Source organism: Oncorhynchus masou, chromosome 9 (genome assembly GCF_036934945.1).
Source record: "Oncorhynchus masou masou isolate Uvic2021 chromosome 9, UVic_Omas_1.1, whole genome shotgun sequence".
In the NCBI taxonomy this organism is placed as follows: domain Eukaryota; kingdom Metazoa; phylum Chordata; class Actinopteri; order Salmoniformes; family Salmonidae; genus Oncorhynchus; species Oncorhynchus masou.
In genome coordinates, this window is record NC_088220.1 from 54667328 (window position 1) to 54690321 (window position 22994).

Below are 22994 nucleotides of genomic sequence, written 5' to 3' on the forward strand. Positions count from 1 at the left end.
TACTTGTGGAGGACCGTTAAAACAGCACAAGATGACACATGTCCTGCTTCATGTAACGAATCAGCTTTTATTTTGTTCAAAGCAATACTATTTCACAGGCAGACTGTCTGAATTTAACTGTACATTGAATATCATTGGTTACAATTGTGCACAGACACACACACACAAACACACACACACACAATACACACACTTGGAACGTTATGTGTGTGTGAGTGCCATATCAGTATGCCTTTATGCATGCATGTATGTGCTTGTGTGCATTCATGCATGTACGTGTGTTTTCACGTTTGTTTGTGCATGTGTGTGTTCATGTGTGTGCAACTCTGTCCTCTACTCCTGTGTGAAGGGGTAGACCAGGTATCCGCTGAACCTGTTGTACTCCTTGGTGTTGCCACACAGACTCCTGCCAGAGAGCAGCTCCACGTACACCTGGTCACCCTGGCGCAGAGACAGCAGCACCGAATGGGTGGCGCTGTCCTCCGTGTCCTCCCGGTTGTCCTCCCACACAGAGGCCACCACCTCGTTGTTCTTTATCAGCTGCACCTTGTGGTAAAGACGCTCGCCATCCACGCCCGCGTTGGAGTAGGCCGTGAAGGAGAAGGAGTAGAGGCCGGCGCGGGGGGCGGTGAAGGTACCTGGATAGAGGACATACACAGGGAGATGGAGAGGGAGTGTAAATGGGTGAGTGTGTGTATGTGTGTTTTATTTTATGTTATGTTATTTATCCAGTAAGTATGTGGGGAAATGTTGCGACAACGCAGTGTGGCGTCCTACCCAGAGCGTCATTGTATCCGTTACCCTGGTTGAGAGAGATGGCATAGTAGCGGATTGGCACGTTGCTAGTGAAGGGGCCGAAGCAGTCGCTTCGAGATCTCATCGCCGCGGTGAACGCAATCTTATTGTTGCCTGAGTCACAGAACGAGGGCAGGAGAACAGAAGAAGTTAGAAGCCTGGGACTTGAACATTAGGGATTTGACTTAATCAAACTAGGAAACAGATGTATTTTCCAGTACCTGTGACTTCCATGATGTCGTTTTCCAATCGGGTGAGCTGCTCCCACATGTCCACCATGCGCATGAAGGTGTGGTCCTCCAGCATACTCATCTCATTGGCCACACAGCAGCAGCTCCGCTGGCTGTTGAAAGCACACTCACAGTCCCACTTCCCACAGGGCAGGACCCCAGTCCAGCCCACTGGGGACAGTGGGGAGGATAGGGGAGGAAGGTGGGAGGTGGGGTAGAGGGAGGCAGAGAGTAGGGGTCAAAAGTTATCAAAGCAGGACCAATAGTTTGACATGACATTTGATTGTTAAGATATGTTTGGGGCGGATAACATACAAAAAGAAAAGAGAAAAAACTGAGGCGTCATGAGGTTTTCTGTTACCCGCTGCATCTCGCATCAGCTCTAAAGTCCCCACGGCCTTCACACTGGCACAGACGCACAGCAACCCCCACAGGCACAGAGAGGACACTGCAACAAACTTCATTATCTGTAATACATAGATAGTTACTGTTGGTTCCACAGCATACCTTCATATTACAATGAAAAGAGACTTTTGAAAATGTTTATAAACATTGCATGGCTATGTCTCTGCTGAGAACCAGCTGTATGAAACATAATTTATGTGTAGTTCACACACTGGTCATAATGACGAAGAGTCACAGTCTACTCAACCCATTCGGGACTCTGAAGTTTTAGTTTGTTTGTTTGAGCATGCCTCGTCAAGATGGTGCTCTAAAGTTACATCAACCTCCTTCATTTCCTTACTGGTTTAGTCAACTGCAAAATAGTTGATATTCATAGATCATTCCACCATCTTTGATGAAAACATGTAAACAATAGTTGACCTCAGTACCCAGATTTTATTTTCTGCGTATGAAGCCTTTTGCTAAAGCACCCTACACCCATTCTAAAACGTTTTGTCACCTACAGTTCTCTTCCCATCGGATAGGTTATTACATTTCAAATCAAAGATGATCAACAGTGCCTTCTTGCTTATCCAAAGCTGTCACTCATCAAAATGGACAATATAGAACTTCAGTATCATTAGAGTATTGCTTTGCGTATATTCCATAATCACTGCATAGCTCCTATCTCACCAGACCTCACCAGATTCTCCAGACAGTCTGAGGGTAAAGGGAGGAAAGGCAGTACTTACTGTATCGCTGTAAGAAGCCCACGTCTTGTTACCTTGTTCTTACAGTAGGTGAGCAGACTTGGGAATCCTCCTAAGACTATGTAGGAGCTTAATGCAGGCGGGGTGGTGCTGCCGTGCTATTGGTTCCCTGTCTGAGGTCCCACCCTTCAGCAGATGGATGAGAAAAGCTCCACAGCCATTCCATGTATACAAACCCCAACCCCAAAAACACAGGCTGAAGTAGGGTTCCTAACGGAGGGCACCTAGAACACATTCAATAGTCTCCCATTGTGACAAGTTAAAGACAATGCCATGTCAGTGTTTCTTCCTCGGGTGTGAATGAGAGGTCCTGTAAGAAGCCAGCTCATCTTTGCCGTTGTATGAAAATGGTAGGTTTTTAAAAGGACACCGGTGTCTGGTATCCCTAAAACTCCCTGTGGACACAGTGTTTCGTGCTACTATTGAATAGATTGTTATCGAGGATTTTGAATGGCGTTTCCCAAATATACATGGGTTTATTGCTGTCTCATTGAGAGGCATTATCAGTGGATCAGGAGACCCAGATATGGTGTCACCTGGTTCTCACACCTGGGTGTGGGCGGAGGTGGTGGAGAGAGTTTCTGTTCTCCACTTATTGTTGACCATCATATACAGTATTGATTGTTGTTTTGTCAGCGTTGCTGACTGTCACATGTCCCCTGTTGAGCGACCCGGTTCTTCAGATGCTATCCATTTCCTTTGAGGCGAATCAGAGAATGGAGGTCAAAGTATTGTGATGGTTTATGTCATTAGATAACATCATCCAACTGTGACCCTAGACAGAGAATTAACAGGGAGGTCATAGAGTCTATTTTACAGTAGTGCTGCTGCTGCTGATGATTACCATTTACTTATTTTTAATGCACATACATACAGTATAGGTTTATATAAATGTTGCATTGTATGTCTGTATGCAGAATTGGGTAAGTTACTTTCTAAATGTAATCCATTACAGTTACTAGATACCTGTCCAAAATTGTAATCAGTAACGTAACTTTTGGATTACCCAAACTCAGTAACGTAATCTGATTACGTTCCGTTACTTTTAGATTACTTTCTCCTTAAGAAGCATGAGAAGATAGAAGACAAAAATGTATCTTACCAATTGAACAACATCTATTGCAGGATAAATCAATGTTAAAGTTTACATAGCTGGCCATATATGGATGTTACATTTTACTTTATGGGTTGGTTATGTAGGCTTCTTCTAACCCATCAGTTTCTACTACATATAATAATACGATTCAATTATATCTTTACATTAAAAACCAAAGTCTATCAGAATTCCAGTCATTCCAATAAATGTTATACCCCTTGATCTTCAAGAATAGGACTTAGAAATAGTATAGATTAGGCAAATGGTTTTATCTGAGCATAACCCCAAATCTGAAGACTTATTAGCCAGCCCTAATTTTTATTTAACCATGCAAGTCAGTTAAGAACAAGTTCTTATTTACAATGACTGCCTAGGAACAGTGGGTTAACTGCCTTGTTCAGGGGCAGAACGACAGATTTACCTTGGCAGCTCGGGGATTCAATCTAGCAAATTTGTGGAGTGGTTGAAAAACGAGTTTTAATGACTCCAACCTAAGTGTATGTAAACCTCTAACTTCAACTGTGTATATATATATATATATATATATATATATATATATATATATATAGTTTTGGCAAGTCGATTAGGACAACTCCTTTGTGCATGCCACAAGTAATGTTTCCATCAATTGTTTACAGATTATTTCACTTATAACTCACTGTATCACAATGCCAGTGGGTCAGAAGTTTACATACACTACGTTGACTGTGCCTTTAAACAGCTTGGAAAATTCCAGAAAATGACGTCATACCTTTAGAAGCTTCTGATAGGCTAATTGACATAATTTGAGTCAATCGGAGGTGTACCTGTGGATGTATTTCAAGACCTACCTTCAAACTCAGTGCCTCTTTGCTTGAAATCATGGGAAAATCAAAAGAAATCAGCCAAGACCTCAGAAAAAAATTGTAGACCTCCACAAGTCTGGTTCATCCTTGGGAGCAATTTCCAAATGCCTGATGGTTACCACATTCATCTGTACAAACAATAGTATGCAAGTATGAACACCATGGGACCATGCAGCCGTCATACCGCTCATGAAGGAGACGCGTTCTGTCTCCTAGAGATGAACGTACTTTGGTGTGAAAAGCGCAAATCAATCCCAGAACAACATCAAAGGACCTTGTGAAGATGCTGGAGGAAACAGGTACAAAAGTATCTATATCCACAGTAAAACGAGTCCAATATCGACATAACCTGAAAGTCCGCTCAGCAAGGAAGAAGCCACTGCTCCAAAACTGCCTTAAAAAAGCCAGACTATGGTTTGCAACTGCACATGGGGACAAATATCGTACTTTTTGAGGAAATGTCCTCTGGTCTGATGAAACAAAAATAGAACTGTTTGGCCACAATGACCATCGTTATGAAGCTTGTGGAAGGCTTCCCAAAACATTTGACCCAAGTTAAACAATTTAAAGGCAATGCTACCAAATACTAATTTAGTGTATGTAAACTTCTGACCCACTGGGAATGTGATGAAAGAAATAAAAGCTGAAATAAATCATTCTCTCTACTATTATTCTGACATTTCACATTCTTAAAATAAAGTGGTGATCCTAACTGACCTAAGACAGGACATTTTACTATGATTAAATGTCAGGAATTGTGAAAAACTGAGTGCAAATGTGTTTGGCTAAGGTGTATGTAAACTTCTGACTTCAACTGTGTGTGTGTGTATATAAAAATTGATGAAGCAACTACAGAATGTCCGTTTAAGTCTATCAAAAGTGTGCAAGTTTGAGCATGTGTCCATTGGGCCTATGGATTTTTTTTTATCAGCATGAATTAGATTGAGCAATAAAAGCCCCAGTTTTATTCCATAGGCTTGCATCCGCACTATGCAGCTATTGCAAGCGCATTTTTCACAGGCTGTCCACTGGTTTCAAAAACAATGATTGTTAGGCAGCTTAAACTTCTTGAACTCAACCATTATTGTGTTCAAATACACAGATTTGTGAACGGCCATCCACAACAACCACAATCTGTGAGGCGCAAATAGCTAAATAAAAGAGCAGCAGTGTGATTCACATCAACGCGCTACGTAGATATCAATAATAAGTGATATCCTGAAGAAGGACAACATCTGCGTTACTGCGTTTACAATATAAAAATTAAGCTTTCCTTTCTGTAAGATCCCCCAAACCCCGAGCATTCAGACTAACGATATTGAGTGAGTTGAAAACAAACTCCTGCATAAAAAAAAGAAATAACACAAACTAGATAACAGAAGTAGTCATGTGAACAATAAAACAAACACTGAACCTTGAGAGGATTACTCCGACGGAAAACTACGCTCAGCTGAGGTAGTGGTGGTTAACGGTATAACAAATCTATTTTTTTCTCCTTTTTTTAGTTGGCAAGTGTTCATAAATTGTAGTTCCCACTGTACATTAACTCGTGGCAGTACATTAAATGTACTCTTGGCAGTACTCACAGTTCCAGTATGGTTCATGTCAACAGTTACCCAGTAATCATTCTTCCTTCGTTAAACGCGTGTGGGCCCTTGAACCCAGCCTTCTTTCCCTCTTGTCGTGCCTTCTGTATAAGCAGCCACAGTTTCTTCCTGGCAGTCTGATCCTGCGGTATCAGAGCCTCTTTGATGCGAGCTTCTTCTCGTCCAGAAACTTGTTCCCCTTGGCCATTTTCCACAAGTATTTCCATTTTTTAAGCGCAAGATGACATTTCGAGGGGGTACATCAGATCTTTGTCGATGTACCACGTCGATCTCTTTAGAAGAGACAAAGACCAGATCTCCCATGCACTTATCACTTCATTCTCTATTGCCTCAGAATTAAAACGGAATGTTTCTAAATGTTAAATATTTTGTTTATAGGACTCTGATGATAAAGAAATAGAAAATATACCTGGAAAATATACCTGGAAAGGACTGTGTTAAATATTTAGGAATACATCTGTCATAAAAAAAAACATTTAGTCAGACAACATATTAATTTCTCTCCTAAAATTAAGAACCAAAAATATATTTAATACTTGGCTACAAAGGGATCTTTCTATACTTGGGTGAGTGATTCCGTCCAAGGCAGAGGGACTGTCTCGCTTTGTGTACCCCTCATTATCTTTATTTGTAAATCCCTATACCTGTAAAGAGATCAACAAGACCTTTCTTGACTTCATCTGGAAAAAAAAGTCAGTCCTCTCAAATAAAAGAGCTGAAGGCGGTCTGGAAGTGTTGGATTTTGTTGACATAAATAACACTTTCAAGGTCAACTTGTTGGAAATATGTTTGATCAATACTGATGCAATATGGTATTTCATTCCAAATAATTTGTTTAATAAGTTGGGAGGTCTTACATTTTTACTGAAATGTAATTATATATTCCTGAAAGATTACCCTCTAAATTAGCTAGGTTTCACCAACAAGTTTTAATGTCCTGGAAAATCCCCACATAAAGCTATTTTGTGGAATAATTCAGACATAACTGTAAGGAATAAGTCATTGTTCTACCACAGCTGGCATGAGAGGAATATTGACTTTGTTCTTGACAAGAGGGGTACTATTCTTACATATGAACAATTTACAACATTGAATGAGTTTCCAATACCTTTCAGAGTTTATTTCTGTGATCGAAGCCGTTCCCCAGTGGTCTAACTACACTAATGAAAACTCATTTTAGCTTTGGTAATTGTCACAAAGCCTATCCAGAAGTCAGATTGGAAGGCGTGGGCTTACTTGAGAAATCTTTTTATAATAAATATATAAGTCAAATTCTCCATTCACAGAACCAATTTACACCTAGAGGAACATGTTTATTTTTTAACCTTTATTTAACGAGGCAAGTCAGTTAAGAACAAATTATTATTTTCAACGACGGCCTAGGAACAGTGGGTTAACTGCCTGTTCAGGGGCAGAACGACAGATTTTTAACATGTCAGCTCAGCGATTCGATCTTGCAACCTTTCGGTTACTAGTTCAACGCTCTAATTTGCCGTCCCTATTCCTGACATTGTCTCTAAAAAAACGTTGGTTAAGGCCTTACAAATATTGTAAACCAAACTAATTTAAGGAAGTGCACTTTAAAATTCTACATAAGATATATCCATGTAAATTCTATATTGTCCAAATTTGTGGCTATTGATGATATCTGCGTTTTCTGTGAAAAATAAGATAATCTGATTCACTTGTTCTTTGAATGTAAATTTGTGTCAGAATTTGGGGAAAATACTTATTTAGCTTTTTGAACACTAGCCATGTTTTTTTTACATGAAGGATATAATATGTTACTATTACAATGATAACAAGACCATTGAAATTATTGTGATTTTTTAAATTCTTGTTGGTAAATACTTTATACACCAAATAAAATTCCAGAATGATGTACCAAGTTACACATATTTTTGATTTAATTTAATTATCTTGTTAAGACATTATCCCTAGTGAATAACAACAAGAATATCATCTTCCTGAATCATTATAATGACATTTTGTCAGAGTGAATACAATTGCATTAGAATTGTTTATTTTTTAAATTATTTTATTGATATTTTTGTATGTTTTAGTATTTTTTTGTTAATACTTTTTGTCTTGTATTGTTAGACATGTTTGATGTAACAATCAATGTATTAAAAAAAAAAAAATACAAATAATAATAAGTGATATCCGTATCACCGTAGACTACTCCACTGCTCTTATCCTTACTTCCAAACTTTATTCAAGTTGGTTCATCTTTGGATGCCGACAGCAGTCGTACCATTGGAAGTCATAGCTTGGACTGTAGCCTGCAAAAGCCTATTCCTGCTCTTTTCTCTCGATCCATCAAATGCATTTGGTATGTCATCATAGTGGTCTCTGATGTGTGGTCAGACTCGCTCAGGTAGAACAAATTTAAACTTGCGCCTTTTTTCAATGCTGATTTGAATGTCATTGAGTTTTTTTCTCGCAAACATTCTTTCCGAATTTAAAAGTAATCCTCGAAGTAATCATCTCGTTTTTCAAAAGTATCTGTAATCTGATGACAACACTTTAGCTGGTAATGTAACAGGTTACAGGTTTATTTGTAATCCCTTACATTCTCCCCAACCCTGCCTGTACGTTGAATGTGTATGCTATATGATATACACATAATAGTTGGAGTCTCGAGAACTGGTTGTGCTACATACCGTATGTAGCTAGTAGCATTTAAGTAATGTGCTGCTGAATGTGACATAAGGAAAGCTGTGAAGATATTCACACGTCAGAGGAACACCAATATTGTTGAGCCAAATACACATTGTGTTGTACTTGTTCACCTCTATAGTTCAGATTCATGCAAATTATATTCTAGTCCATAACAGACTCCTCATTGGATTTTCAGTCACATTATCTCTGATTCACTGAGGTCATTGAGGTTAAATCTGTCAAGTGTGGAGTCCGATGGCAATAGAGATAGATAGAGCATTTGTATTTATTATGGATCGTCTCTTTGTAGGGTCCAGCCAAATTAAAGCAGTTATAACCGGTTTTTATAACTTTAAACACCTTACAATACATTTCACAACACATTAAGTGTGTGCCCTCAGGCCACTACTCTACTACCACATTTCTACAACACACAATTCATGTGGATGTGTGTATAGTAAGTAGTGGTGGAAAAAGTACCCAATTGTCATACTTGAGTAAATGTAAAGAGACCTTAATAGAAAATGTGAAAGTCACCCAGTAAAATTCTACTTGATTTAAAGTCTAAAAGTATTTAGTTTTAAATATACTTAAGTATCAAAAGTAAAAGTACAAGTACAAATAATTTCAAATTACTTATATTAAGCACACCAGACGGCACTTTTTTAAATATTTTTTTAACGGATAGCCAGACTACAACATAACTTACAAACCTAGCATTTGTTTTAAGTGAGTCCTCCAGATCAGAGGCAGTAGGGATAACCAGGGATGTTCTCTTGATAAGTGTGTGAATTGGACCATTTTCCTGTCCTGCTAAACATTCAAAATGTAACGAGTACTTTTGGGTGTCAGGGAAAATGTATGGAGTAAAAAGTACATTATTTTAGTTAGGAATGTAGTGAAGTAAAAGTTGTAAAAAATATAGATAGTAAAGTAAAGTACAGACACCACAAAAATGACTTAAGTAGTACTTTAAAGTATTTTTACTTTAAGTACTTTACACCACTGTTAGTATGTTAGCATGTGTGTGTATGTGTCTTCAAAGTCCCCACAATCCCATAAGGTGTATTTCTATCTGTTTTTTTAGATCTGATTCTACTGCTTGCATCAGTTACCTGATGTAGAATAGAGTTCCATGTAGTCATGGCTCTATGTACTGTAGTACCTTGTGCCTCCCAAAGTCTGTTCTGGACTTGGGGACTGTGAAGGGACCTCTGGTGGCATGTCTTGTGGGGTATGCATGGGTGTCTGAGCTGTGTGCTCGTAGTTTAAACAGACAGCTCCGTACATTCAACATGTCAATACAACTCACAAATACAAGTAGTGATGAAGTCAATCTCTCCTCAACTTTGAGCCAGGAGATATTGACATGCATATTATTAATATCAGCTCTCCGTGTACATTTAAGGGCCAGCTGTTCAAATCAAATCAAATTTTATTTGTCACATACACTTTGTCACATATCTCTTAGCAGATGTTAATGCGAGTGTAGCGAAATGCTTGTGCTTCTAGTTCCGACAATGCAGTAATAACCAACAAGTAATCTAACTAAAAATTCCAAAATTACTGTCTTATACACACAAGTGTAAGGGGATAAAGAATATGTACATAAAGATATAGCATTTGTGCCAGTTTTCAGTTCTTTACACAGATTCTCGATTGGAAGGTCTGGACTTTGACTTGGCCATTCTAACACCTGGATATGTTTATTTTTGAACCACATTGTAGATTTTGCTTTATGTTTTGGATCATTGTCTTTTGGAAGACCACATTTCAGGCTTCAAACATAAAGATATAAAACTGTATTTTTTGTGAAGAATCAACAACAAGTGGGACACAATCATGAAGTGGAACCAGACATTTATTGGATATTTCAAACATCCCGGATTTTTAACAAATCAAAAACTGAAAAATTGGGCATGCAAAATTATTCAGCCCCCTTAAGTTAATACTTTGTAGCGCCACAAATAAATAAAATCATTTTTTGCTGCGATTACAGCTGTAAGTCGCTTGTAGGGGTATGTCTCTATCAGTTTTGTTTTTTCACATATCTCTTCATTGACATGCAGTTCTTGGAAGCTTGCTTCTCTCTCATGGAAAAATACTACACATCGAGAGACTGAAATTTTTTCCCATTCCTTCAAAACAGCTCGAGCTCAGTGAGGTTGGATGGAGATCATTTGTGAACAGCAGTTTTCAGTTCTTTCCACAGATTCTCGATTGGATTCAGGTCTGGACTTTGACTTGGCCATTCTAACACCTGGATATGTTTATTTTTGAACCATTCCATTGTAGATTTTGCTTTATGTTTTGGATCATTGTCTTGTTGGAAGACAAATTCCGTCCCAGAGAAGGTTTTTGCAGACTCATTCACAGTAGCAATTATATGCATAGTCGAGCATCTTTTTGTCACAAAAACTTCTGGAGAGAGTTTTTCTTCCAAAAATGAAATGCTGCCACCATAAGTGTAAGAGGTTGACACGTTTTATGGATATCTTTAAGAAATGGCTTTCTTCTTGGGCTGATTGTTGAATAATTTTGATCTCTGCAGTTCATCCAGAGTGATCATGGGCCTCTTGGCTGCATCTCTGATCAGTCTTCTTTTTCAGCCAGGTCTTGGTAGATTTTTGATACTCCTTCCATTTGTTAAAAGTGCTCCTTGGGATGTTTTTGAAATGTATCCAAATCCTTTAAACTTCTTAAATGTCATGATGCTCTCTGCGCTTTTCTCTGAGACTATCACAGTGCAGGTCATACGGAGATTGTATCATTGTCATTTAGGTCAACATTGGATCATTCAGAGATCCTCACTGAACTTCTGGAGAGAGTTTGCTGCACTGAAAGTAAAGGGGCTGAATAATTTTGCCCAATTTTGATTTGATTTGTTAAAAATGTTTGAAATATCCAATAAAAAACTTCATGATTGTGTCCCACTTGCTGTTGATTTTCACAAAAAAATACAGTTTTATATCTTTATGTTTGAAGCCTGAAATGTGGCAAAAGGTCGCAAAGTTCAAGGGGGCCGAATACTTTCGCAAGGCACTGTATGAATGAGTGATGGTACAGAGCAGCATAGGCAAGATACAGTAGATGGTATTGAGTACAGTATATACATATGAGATGAGTATGTAAACAAAGTGGCATAGTTAAAGTGGCTAGTGACACATGTATTACATAAAGATGCGGTAGATGATATAGAGTACAGTATATACGTATACATATGAGATGAATAATGTAGGGTATGTAAACATTATATTAGGTAGCATTGTTTAAAGTGGCTAGTGATATATTTTACATCATTTCCCATCAATTCCCATTATTCAAGTGGCTGGAGTTGAGTCAGTGTGTTGGCAGCAGCCACTCAATGTTAGTGGTGGCTGTTTAACAGTCTGATGGCCTTGAGATAGAAGCTGTTTTTCAGTCTCTCGGTCCCAGCTTTGATGCACCTGTACTGACCTCGCCTTCTGGATGATAGCGGGGTGAACAGTCAGTGGCTCGGGTGGTTGTTGTCCTTGATTATCTTTATGGTCTTCCTGTAACATCGGGTGGTGTAGGTGTCCTGGAGGGCAGGTAGTTTGCCCCCGGTGATGCGTTGTGCAGACCTCACTACCCTTTGGAGAGCCTTACGGTTGTGGGCGGAGCAGTTGCCGTACCAGGCGGTGATACAGCTCACCAGGATGCTCTCGATTGTGCATCTGTAGAAGTTTGTGAGTGCTTTTGGTGACAAGCCGAATTTCTTCAGCCTCCTGAGGTTGAATAGGCGCTGCTGCGCCTTCTTCACGATGCTGTCTGTGTGGGTGGACCAATTCAGTTTGTCTGTGATGTGTATGCCGAGGAACTTAAAACTTACTACCCTCTCTACTACTGTTCCATCGATGTGGATAGGGGGGTGTTCCCTCTGCTGTTTCCTGAAGTCCACAATCATCTCATTAGTTTTGTTGACGTTGAGTGTGAGGTTATTTTCCTGACACCACACTCTGAGGGCCCTCACCTCCTCCCTGTAGGCCGTCTTGTCGTTGTTGGTAATCAAGCCTACCACTGTTGTGTCATCCGCAAACTTGATGATTGAGTTGGAGGCGTGTGTGGCCATGCAGTCGTGGGTGAACAGGGAGTACAGGAGAGGGCTCAGAACGCACCCTTGTGGGGCCCCAGTGTTGAGGATCAGCGGGGTGGAGACGTTGATGCCTACCCTCACCACCTGGGGGCGGCCCGTCAGGGAGTCCAGTACCCAGTTGCACAGGGCGGGGTTGAGACCCAGGGTCTCGAGCTTGATGACGAGCTTGGAGGGTACTATGGTGTTAAATGCCAAGCTGTAGTCGATGAACAGCATTCTCACATAGGTATTCCTCTTGTCCAGATTGGTTAGGGCAGTGTGCAGTGTGGTTGAGATTGCATCGTCTGTGGACCTATTTGGGCGGTAAGCAAATTGGAGTGGGTCTAGGGTGTCAGGTAGGGTGGAGGTGATATGGTCCTTGACTAGTCTCTCAAAGCACTTCATGATGACGGAAGTGAGTGCTACGGGGCGGTAGTCGTTTAGCTCAGTTACCTTAGCTTTCTTGGGAACAGGAACAATGGTGGCCCTCTTGAAGCATGTGGGAACAGCAGACTAGGATAGGGATTGATTGAATATGTCCGTAAACACACCAGCCAGCTGGTCTGGGCCTGCATTCTTGCGAGGGTTTACACGTTTAAATGTTTTCTTCATGTCGGCTGCAGTGAAGGAGAGTCCGCATGTTTTGGTTGCAGGCCGTGTCAGTGGCACTGTATTGTCCTCAAAGCGGGCAAAAAAGTTATTTCATCTACCTGGGAGCAAGACATCCTGGTCAGTGACGGGGCTGGTTTTCTTTTTGTAATCCGTGATTGACTGTAGACCCTGCCACATACCTCTTGTGTCTGAGCCGTTGAATTGAGATTCTACTTTGTCTCTATACTGACGCTTAGCTTGTTTGATTGCCTTGCGGAGGGAATAGCTGCACTGTTTGTATTCGGTCATGTTTCCGGTCACCTTGCCCTGATTAAAAGCAGTGGTTCGCGATTTCAGTTTCACACGAATGCTGCCATCAATCAACGGTTTCTGGTTTGGGAATGTTTTAATCATTGCTATGGGAACGACATCTTCAACGCACGTTCTAATGAACTCGCACACCGAATCAGCGTATTCGTCAATGTTATTGTCTGATGCAATACGAAACATATCCCAGTCCACGTGATGGAAGCAGTCTTGGAGTGTGGAATTAGATTGGTCGGACCAGCGTTGGACAGACCTCAGCGTGGGAGCTTCTTGTTTTAGTTTCTGTCTGTAGGCAGGGATCAACAAAATGGAGTCGTGGGCAGCTTTTCCGAAAGGAGGGCGGGGCAGGGCCTTATATGCATCACGGAAGTTAGAATAGCAATGATCCAAGGTTTTGCCAGCCCTGGTTGCGCAATCGATTTGCTGATACAATTTGGGGAGTCTTGTTTTCAGATTAGCCTTGTTAAAATCCCCAGCTACAATGAATGCAGCCTCAGGATGTATGGATTCCAGTTTGCAAAGAGTCAAATAAAGTTCGTTCAGAGCCATCGATGTGTCTGCTTGGGGGGGAATATATACGGCTGTGATTATAATCGAAGAGAATTCCCTTGGTAGATAATGCGGTCGACATTTGATTGTGAGGAATTCTAAACCAGGTGAACAGAAGGATTTGAGTTCCTGTATGGTTTTGTGATCACACCATGTCTCGTTAGCCATAAGGCATACGCCCCCGCCCCTCTTCTTACCAGAAAGATGTTCTGAGCCATTTGTAATTTTCCTAAATCCCTCTTTGTGGCACCTGACCACAGTATTAATGCTTATGGCTAAACTTTACTGCTCTGTATACCCCTAGCCTGTACATCCCTGACAATGTGTTGAGCATAGCTGTATGGTATGGAGGTCAGATAATAACAAACATTTGAAAAATATTATCAGATTACATAAAGTGGTGTCAAATGAATCCATTTCACTCAAGAGGACAATGTATTCTTTTGTGTGAACATTTGGTCTTGATGTTAATTCTTAGAGATACAAAGGTGAGTTGAGGTGAGGTGAGTTGAGTTTGTCACTTTTGTGACACATTTGATTCATTCAAGGAAAAGGTTAACGAGATAGGGGCAATATAACCCTCTACGATTGACTCCCCAAAATAAATAAACATTTTCAAAAAAATCTAAAATGATCCCCAAATCGCAGACATGCTTTTAGCCCCTCTTCCTCTTCTCCTCAGTGTCTGAAATGCATAACTGATACAGGCACCCTAACACATTGTTTATGGTCATGTTCCAAAATACAAAGATACTGGTCTGGTGTTCTGCAAGGAATTGAATAGATCCTAGGGGTTGATCTAGAATTGGACCCAGTTTCTTTACTGTTTGGTCTCCCTCGTAGGCATGTTACTTCTGTGGGTAAGAGGTGGCTTTACAGCATCCTTACCTTCACAGCGAGGAAAAACATCCTTTTACAGTGGATTAGTGAGGAGGTTCCTTCTATTAAAGATTGGCATAAGATACTATTTGAATGGGTGCCTCTGGAATATCTGACATGTACATTGCATTCTAAAACAGACCAGTTCTACAAAGTATGGGAACCTTATCTCAATGACCTAGAACCTGAGGTATCAGCTATTATGTTGCAAGGATTCTCTTAGAATGGTGGGGATCTATGTATTTCAGAACTACACTGTACGTTCCATGTGTGGAACCCAACTTCTTGGTTTAAACTAAACTTTTGTGTTTAATTTCTGTTTGTAAGTTTGTTTGAAATGTATGCATTGAGAGACGCAATGATGGGGATGGGGTGAGAGATGCACCGGGCGGGAAGAGGAAAATAGTGTACGTATGTATGGGTGTGTGTGTGTGTGTATGTATATAATATATATATACACATACCTGTGTGTGTGTGTGTGTTTGTGTAAGTGAGTGCTGTTTTTTTGTTGCATCTCTTAATATGGGTGAAAATTGTGAAATTCCAATAAAAAAAATACAGTTACAAAAAAAAAATCTAAAATGCTCATTTGGCATTTATCTTCATTGCAACGTTTCTCGATTTGTGGCCCCTTATATTAACATTACTTAATGATCCTTAGTATGAATACAGTAGTACAACAACACAGAGAGAGATAAAAGAGCACAGACCAAGTACTTGTTGTATAATCATAGTTTATTTTCAAAAAAAAATCTAACACACGCAGACAGCTTTTTTCCCGTCACTGTATACATCACCAGTTAACTTGATTGGGTAAGAAGTTGTTACCAATAGTTGTTGGGGGGGGGGTCAAGGCTGGGGGAGCCTAGTTCTGGTCCTAGAAAGATGAATGGGGTTCTGATTGACATTCACTGGAGGAGCTGGCCTCTGATCAAACACTTATCACAGAGCCTCAAGACCAGCTCCAAGTTCCCTTCCAGAAGCAGGACTGGGCAAAGGAGTTAGACAGGGCGAAGGTGTTGGGGTGTGGTAACCTCAGCAGCCTCAGCTTAGACTTAGTCGGTGGCGTAGAGCAGGAAGCCGGAAAAGGTGTTGTAGTGGCTCTGTTCGTCGCACAGGAAGCATCCGATGGGCAGGGTGACGGACAACTTGTCCCCGGCCTGCAGCTGGATGGCCATCACCATGGTGGTGCTGTCCTCTTGGTCCTGCTGGTTCTGCTCGCTGCAGCCCGCCACCTGGCGCCCGTTCACCATCAGGTTGGCGCACGCGGCCAGGTTGGCGCCGGGGGCACCCGAGTCACTGTACACGGTCAGGGCTAGGCTGTAGACACCGGAGCGGGGCACAGTGAAGATGCCGGTGCGGTTGTTGTAGCCCTCGCCTAGGTTGACGAAGATGTACTGGTAGACAATGGTCTTAGCTTCACGGAAGGGGCCCTCGCAACGGCGTGTATTGGTCAGGGCCACGGAGAAGGCACTGCGGCTAGCTGCAGATGGAAAGAGAGAGAGAAGGATAGAGAAATTAATATACAATGGGACAAAATAACAGCAAGCCATTTGGTTTCCAGTCAAAATGTAACACATTGTCCGGTGTTGATGTGGTAATGGAGATAGTGGTTGAGGTCAGATGGTCTCACCGCGGACATTGTTGACCACGGCCTTTGCCTTCTCCAGGCCCTTCTGCAGCTCGTTCAGACTCATGTTGAAAAACTGCTCCATCCTCCACATCTGCTTCTGCATCAGGCAGCAGCCGCAGGAGGCCTGGTCCGCCAGACACACTGTGTTGACACAGACACAGACAGACACACAGGACAAAGGATTAGACAGTGGTTCTCAGCACTCCTCGCTGTTTGCCATCCTTAGTGTCTCCCTTCCTACTCTCTCTATCCCTTACAGTTCTCTGTTTTGGGGTCCTTTGTCTCCTCTCCAGGGCTATTCCAGCTGTATTCATTGGCCAGAGCGGCCCCCAACAAGCACAGCAGTATGATAGCTGTAGGAGAGAGCAGAGTAAAGCACACAGTTACACCACAGTATGCTCTCTTCCATACACTCTACACACCTGCAGCATCACACACCATCGTAGGACAGGAGTTGTGCACCCCCTTGGCTACTCTAGACCAAAAGCTTAACTCCTCTGTCTTCATTCAACCACTCTGGAGCCTACATCTGCAGTTATGCTTCCCTGTCATATAGGAAACCATAGAGACGCCCACCTCTCATTTTGCAGCTTGGAGATAGCAGTCGATGTTCACAGACAATCGGATGGATAGACTGTCACCAGGAGAGGAGCTCTACCTATAAACCCTGAGTAAATGCCACCTCCCACTGTCGGTCTTCTGTGGGATGGGCAGTGGCAGGCTTTGTGTCCTACATATGTGGGACAGGCATTGTCTGTCACCCGGACCACGGAGTTCCCATTGAACTGCAATGACACTTTACCTGCGTTGTCAGGTGTCAGGCAGCTTCCACCTGCTCATTGTGTATGTTAATGGATGATGAAGAGAGTGTCAGGTAGTCGGCAGGGGACCTTTTCCTGATGCAATGGGCGAGAGGTGAAAAACAGTGAACTCATTCCCAGCATAGCATGTTGGGAGGGGAGCGCAGAAGGCATGGGGAGTAGATTGTCAGGGTGTTTGATTAAAGTAAACTATATATACAGACCTCTTCGAGTGTCCAAACTTTTGACTGGTACTGTATATGTCCCCCCCACCTCTAAAACAAATGTTGCGCCCCTGGATTTATATAACAAATCGTCTTATTCAGGAAACTAATTTGTGTTCAACTGAAAATGGCCCTGACCTAATTTCAAACAGAAGATAAGTTTCTACTGGTATTTTGAAAAAAAAATCTAAATTCACTTCAAGCAACTTTGTTTATGCATTTAAAAACATTTTTTTTAATCAATCATGCATTTGAATATAATTGTTACAAGCCAAAAGGGCACATGACAATAGGACAGCAGCTAAGATATGGCTGGAACAAGCTATCAGCAAATCAGCACCTAATACTGGAACTTTCCTAGCAGTTGTATAAACTAGTCCAGTTGACATAGAGTCACAGATGCCTCGACCCCTGACGAGAAGCGGAACCCGGGATAGAGGGGGCCAGTAAAGTCTGTCTGGAGGGAATGGATGAGATGGGCCTGGTTGTTGGAGATCCTGTAGAAGGCCAGTACTCCTTCCTGTTGGTCCAGGTACACCACCAGCCTGCGAGCCTTGGTTGTGCCTAGCTGGGTCTCCTTCCCAGCATGCCACATTGAAAAGCCCGTCCCAGACCAGTTCAGGCTCCAAGAGTGCTCTTTGTAGCCCAGCCTGCTGCTGTCGTCAGCCTCCTTTCTCCCCAGGTCTCTGTAGGCCACGCCAATAGTGATCTGAGTGACAAATAATAAAAACTAAGTAAAATACTCAAAGCCAAAATAGTGAATACTAGTCAATTGATGACAGATTCAAATCAAGGGCATCTCTCAAGTACATAACATACGTTGACGCGATCTTAATGATGAGGGAGCAACAATAGAAATATAATTATATTAAGTGTGTACCAGTGAAGGCTGCTGGGGGAAGGACGGCTCCTAATAATGGCTGGAATGGAGCCAATGGAATGATATCAAACACGTTTGATACCATTCCAGCCATTATTAGGAGCCGTCCTCCCTCAGTAGCAGCCTCCTCTGGTGTGTACCCATGAGTGTTCCAGTCAAATGTGGTCGTAGCCTGAGAAGCTTTGTCCCTTCTAGTAATTCTATTTCTATGGCAGTAATAACCCACCTTCTGGCCCGTCCACTCTGTCTCCCAGTAATAGGGGCTTCCGGCCAGGGGCTCCCTGCACAGTATCTGTCTCCAGTAGATGAAACGGTCGGGGTGCTCCGGCTGGTTCTGCTTCTCTGCCTTCAGAGTGGCTTTATGGTCCTTATCAGCCAGTTCAGGTGGCGGTAAGCAGTGTTGGGGTCAAATGTCAAATTAAAGCGAACTGCATGGAGAAAGACAGGTGATGCTATTGTCATCCTTTGTAGTCCACACTCACTTTTTTGTTCAAGCGTCCAATTGTGTGAAGATATGAAAACGCTTCAATGCTGCTCTTGACTACATTTCTTTAACTCTTTAAAAGGGTGAAAAGCAGTAAAAGGGCTACTCACGAGCATTTCTTTCTGGTTTTCAGCTCTGGGTTTGCCAAACCAACAGTGATCACCTGGTTCACTAAAAGTTGTGAGAGAAAATAAATAATTCTTATTTGGAACATTTTATTTGCATTATAATGCCAACTTTGGAACTACACTGAAGAAACCTAAGACCGCTGTTCATATATTTACCTTGAGGTCCAGTTGTAGGTAATGGAGGTTGAGGTAGAAAGTTTGTTGATGTCACCTCATTCACTAAAGAAAAGCAATAGAGGTGAGAATATAAGAAAGCTGTTTTTACAGCTAGTCACCGCGCAAATCAATTGTAAATTATGGAGTTGAGTTTAATCAGCTAGGTAGAGGTGAAGGGTTTGATGTTATTTCACATACTAAAATGCAATAGGGGAAAGGATCTTTAGTCTGTTAAAGGTTGATGTACTTGATCATCTCATACAAAGACTGAATTAAACATTTACCTGTGTTCAGTTGAGGGTTTGATTGCACTTCGGATGCTACAGAGATGAGAAAAAAATATTAGCATTCTGATAGAAAATGGCAGCTGCAACTTAGTTTTTTCGTTTTCTTTTAACATGTCTTGTAGATGCTTACCTGCATTTTGTGAAGCCACCTGATTGTTGTCAGTAGATGCTTCGTTCCCTGCAGCTTGACCATTCAACAATTGTGATGGACTAAGACTGGCATCATTCATTACAAGCAAGAAAATAGTCTCAGTAATATTAATAACCATATATACTGCTCAACCATTGAGCATTCTCAACAGAACCAGCAAAATCAAAAGGGAAGATAGTAAAACCGGTCCAAATCTCCCTGTATACATTTTAGGCCACTGAAAATGCCCATGGACTCACCAGTTCTGAAGATCTTGGCCATGCTGGATTTAAACAGATCCTGTAGTCCTTCTCTTAGCTCTCCCATCACAGTTTGAATCTCAGACACAAGGGCCTCATCACACAGCACTAACCCCTCTCTGCCCCCATTATGTGTGACGAGCTCGAGGGTGAAGATATTCTGTAGAGGATGATAGATGAAGACAATAACGCCTAGTGGTGAGGATGGTCATCTCAATCCCATTATTTTTTAAGAAGCAGATGTGGTCCTGCATGCTGGCCAGTCGGCTGAGTTTCTGGTCTTTCCTGCGGAGCTGGGCCAGGTCCTGCTCCAGCTTGTGGATGTGGCCCTCGGTCTGGTGGCCAATGGAGGCCTGATGGGCACAAAGAACTCCCCGACCTGGGTACCCATCAGCTCCATACTCTTCACCAGCTCAGAGAAGAGCTCCACACCCTCCTTCTGTAGGGCCTGGACAGAGCTATGAGAAGAGAGAGGACACAGACACAGAGAGAAGCAAAGCAAAAATGGAGGGATAGATAGAGGTGGAGAGACGAGGAAGTGAAAGAGGGGGCAGTGTGTTATGAAACAGTGACTAACTACTAGGCTCTTGTGATGGAAATTTTACTTTGTGAATCTTGTCTTTGGTGTTATAAACAATCCTTTGTTCCTGCCCATGCCTGGTAAAGATATGGAGGGCCATCATGACCTCCTCCTTTAGACTATTTGGCAGAACTATTTGGTTCCGGCATGTGTCTGGCACCGTCTCCTATGAACTATGCAGCATGTCTGTAACCAGAATATAAGGGAACTAAACGGGACTGCACTGTTAGATCTCCTCATCGACATGTGTACTTGGTGCATTGAGTTTGTTGGAACCCCTCTGACAATAAACAATGATTAATTTAAGATTGACTTCAGGTGTCCCTGTGTAAGAGTTTCCACAACACACTGAAAACAAATTATGTAACCACAACATATTTTACATTGATGAGGGGTTTCCTTACTTTGTGGAGCTGGGCAGTTAGTGGGAACTCCTTGAGCTCCTTCTCCATCTCTTGGATCCTCCTTGGTGTCTCGGCCTGCATTGGAACTAGCTCCCTCTGTACAAAGGGACACAGTATACAGAAACACAGGATTCTCTCAGGCACCCAGTATTTTCTAAAATTCAAATAAAGCTGCTATATTAAAATAAAATTGTTGTGGCAACAGACAAAACAACAGTCAGTTCTTTACCCATCTCCCCTTCCACTCCTCTTGCGGCTTAACCACACGGTGGCCCTTGTGTCCATCACGACAACACTGGTCACACAAACACTCCTTATCATCATGGTAGTAGAGATCTAGGGGCCGCTGGTGTTGAGGGCAAAGCCTGGGGCTGATGACGGGCAGTTGGGGGAACATCCCCCCCTTGGCGAAGGCCTGTGTCTGCACACACCTCCAGCTAAACTGACCCTTGGCCTCATTCTGGTCCCAGTGCCTCTGGATGCAGGACAGGCGGTAGGTGTGACCACAGGGCAGTGTGGCGGGGTCACGTAGTGTCTACAGACAGACAGAGCACACAAAATCCTCCTCAGGCCATGCGGCAGCGGCCATGGAGCTGGGAAACATAGGTCCTGGAGATTGTGGTCAACTTTGTTAGTAAGACTGACAATGCTTCTGAAATGTCATAGCATGCTGGTTAAAACCTAAATGGGCTGGCCTTGGGCGAGGCAGGAAAAACAGGTAAGACCAGTGAGGAGTTTCCAAAACATTCTGACTGATGTCACAGTCACATGGATGAGGCAGAAGCACTGTAGTTGCAGGCTGTCAGTGGTCTAGATTTTTAAATCATCTCAAAGTGGTAGACCAACAGGTTTTTCACCTTCAAGAAGGAACCACATTTTCACCTTGTGGATATAAATAGCCTAGTTATTGTTAAAAATACACACACATTGTGTGTCCACAATAATAAGGCTGTACCTCACAATGTTTAACAATACAATGGCGATACTGTGTAAACTGATGGTCCATGTAAAAGGACACATGACCCCCAACATGGGAAGTTAATAGGAGCATGCTAAATTTGGTGTAAAATGAAAACTAAGAGTCTATATTCTTGAGAAATTAAGGCATATATACTGTACACTTTAACCCCCCTCCCCATTTTCACATCGGTACTCGTGGGTCCTTTTACATGGAAATGACCAGCAGCTTACACAGTATAGCCATTTGCCGTATCCATTGTATTGTTTATCATTGTCAATACAACCACATTTTTCACCTTCTCTGTGGATATAAAAAGCATAGTTATTGTACAAATTTTAAAATAAAAAAAACTGTCCACAGTAATGTGGTTGTGTCAACAATACAATGAATACAGAAATGGTTATACTGTGTAAGCTGGTCATTTCCATGTAAAAAGGACTCGAGCACCACATGTCAAATTTGGTGTCAAATGAAAAGGTAAGAGTCCATCTACTTGAGAAATTAAGGCATATACACACACACTACACTCCAGCAGCTACAATTTCTCCATCCACAATTCAACTGTGGGAACACGGCGGCTGTCACCAGGCAACAGAAAGAGCTGGCCACTACTATATAAAGAGATTGTTTGAGAGGAGATCACCTCTGCCCCTGACTTACAATTAAAAACACCCACTTTTCAAGATGGTTGGTAAGCATGTATTTTTTTCTGATCAGTGTTTGTAGCTGAAAAGCTTTTCATCTGGCTGTGAACACATTGGACAATATTGCATAGTTTTTAAGGAGACATACAAAAACAGGTCTGCTGAAACATTTGAGGCCGACCTAGGCACCCTACTCTGCACTGGGGCATTATCTGAGCAGACACCCGCCTCCTGCTGCTTTTATCCTTCCACTTGACATTGTGCCTTGGACGCTTCTGGACTACTGCGAAACTTGAACTCCACTTGGTTTAGCCTACTTTTTTTGCCTCCCTCCCGGCTTCCAATGGAAACTACAGCCCCTCCGTGGTGCTTCTCTCCTGCCTATCATACTGGAAACACGGCCTCCGTTACATTGCTGTTTTGATGGGCCACCGCATTTAATCACATTGAGTCACCGCTCTCTCCTTGCTGTTGTTATGATGGCGAGTTTTGTACCTTGATTGTGTTTATTGTGGGTCCTAGTGCTGGCTGTTTTCTAGTCTGTGGTTGGGTTCTGGTATGCTGCCTATAACTGTGGTGATCCTATAAACTGATTC

At 42.0% G+C, this 22994-nt stretch overlaps 3 protein-coding genes, 1 long non-coding RNA gene and 1 pseudogene across 4 annotated transcripts; all 5 read right to left on the bottom strand.

Moving 5' to 3' along the window:
• Positions 1 to 333: 333 nt before the first annotated feature.
• Positions 334 to 1489, bottom strand: cbln18 (cerebellin 18). Its single transcript, XM_064972681.1, has 4 exons — positions 1387 to 1489; positions 1017 to 1196; positions 778 to 909; positions 334 to 638 (listed from the first exon to the last, which is right to left on the bottom strand). Exons 1-4 carry the CDS (start codon positions 1487 to 1489, stop codon positions 334 to 336), a joined length of 720 nt encoding a protein of 239 aa, XP_064828753.1.
• Positions 1490 to 15882: 14393 nt separating this feature from the next.
• LOC135545022 (cerebellin-4-like) lies at positions 15883 to 17043 on the bottom strand. The gene is made up of 4 exons (XM_064972683.1): positions 17002 to 17043; positions 16718 to 16874; positions 16461 to 16601; positions 15883 to 16310 (listed from the first exon to the last, which is right to left on the bottom strand). The coding sequence occupies exons 1-4, from the start codon at positions 17041 to 17043 to the stop codon at positions 15883 to 15885; spliced, it is 768 nt and encodes a 255-aa protein (XP_064828755.1).
• Positions 17044 to 17734: 691 nt separating this feature from the next.
• LOC135545023 (stonustoxin subunit alpha-like) lies at positions 17735 to 18826 on the bottom strand (annotated as a pseudogene).
• A 216-nt stretch (positions 18827 to 19042) lies between these two features.
• Positions 19043 to 19730, bottom strand: LOC135545252 (uncharacterized). The gene is made up of 3 exons (XR_010456433.1): positions 19550 to 19730; positions 19417 to 19452; positions 19043 to 19195 (listed from the first exon to the last, which is right to left on the bottom strand). It is a non-coding gene; the product is annotated as an uncharacterized LOC135545252 (long non-coding RNA).
• A 355-nt stretch (positions 19731 to 20085) lies between these two features.
• On the bottom strand, positions 20086 to 21426 carry LOC135545251 (E3 ubiquitin-protein ligase TRIM47-like). The gene is made up of 3 exons (XM_064972881.1): positions 21023 to 21426; positions 20794 to 20889; positions 20086 to 20267 (listed from the first exon to the last, which is right to left on the bottom strand). Exons 1-3 carry the CDS (start codon positions 21188 to 21190, stop codon positions 20223 to 20225), a joined length of 309 nt encoding a protein of 102 aa, XP_064828953.1. The 5' UTR covers positions 21191 to 21426; the 3' UTR covers positions 20086 to 20222.
• Positions 21427 to 22994: the final 1568 nt, after the last annotated feature.

Coding starts and splice junctions, on each gene's coding strand:
- cbln18 (XM_064972681.1), bottom strand. CDS start 1,489: ATGAAGTTTGTTGCAGTGTCCTCTCTGTGCCTGTGGGGGTTGCTGTGC. Junction 1,197..1,386: donor GCTGATGCGAGATGCAGCGG/GTAACAGAAAAC, acceptor CACTGTCCCCAG/TGGGCTGGACTGGGGTCCTG. Junction 639..777: donor CGGATACAATGACGCTCTGG/GTAGGACGCCAC, acceptor TCCTCTATCCAG/GTACCTTCACCGCCCCCCGC.
- LOC135545022 (XM_064972683.1), bottom strand. CDS start 17,043: ATGAGAGGTGGGCGTCTCTATGGTTTCCTATATGACAGGGAA. Junction 16,875..17,001: donor GTTTCCTATATGACAGGGAA/GCATAACTGCAG, acceptor GCAGGTGTGTAG/AGTGTATGGAAGAGAGCATA. Junction 16,602..16,717: donor GGACCCCAAAACAGAGAACT/GTAAGGGATAGA, acceptor GTGTCAACACAG/TGTGTCTGGCGGACCAGGCC.
- LOC135545251 (XM_064972881.1), bottom strand. CDS start 21,190: ATGTTCCCCCAACTGCCCGTCATCAGCCCCAGGCTTTGCCCTCAACAC. Junction 20,890..21,022: donor AGGAGTGGAAGGGGAGATGG/GTAAAGAACTGA, acceptor CCCTTTGTACAG/AGGGAGCTAGTTCCAATGCA. Junction 20,268..20,793: donor TAACTGCCCAGCTCCACAAA/GTAAGGAAACCC, acceptor CTCTTCTCATAG/CTCTGTCCAGGCCCTACAGA.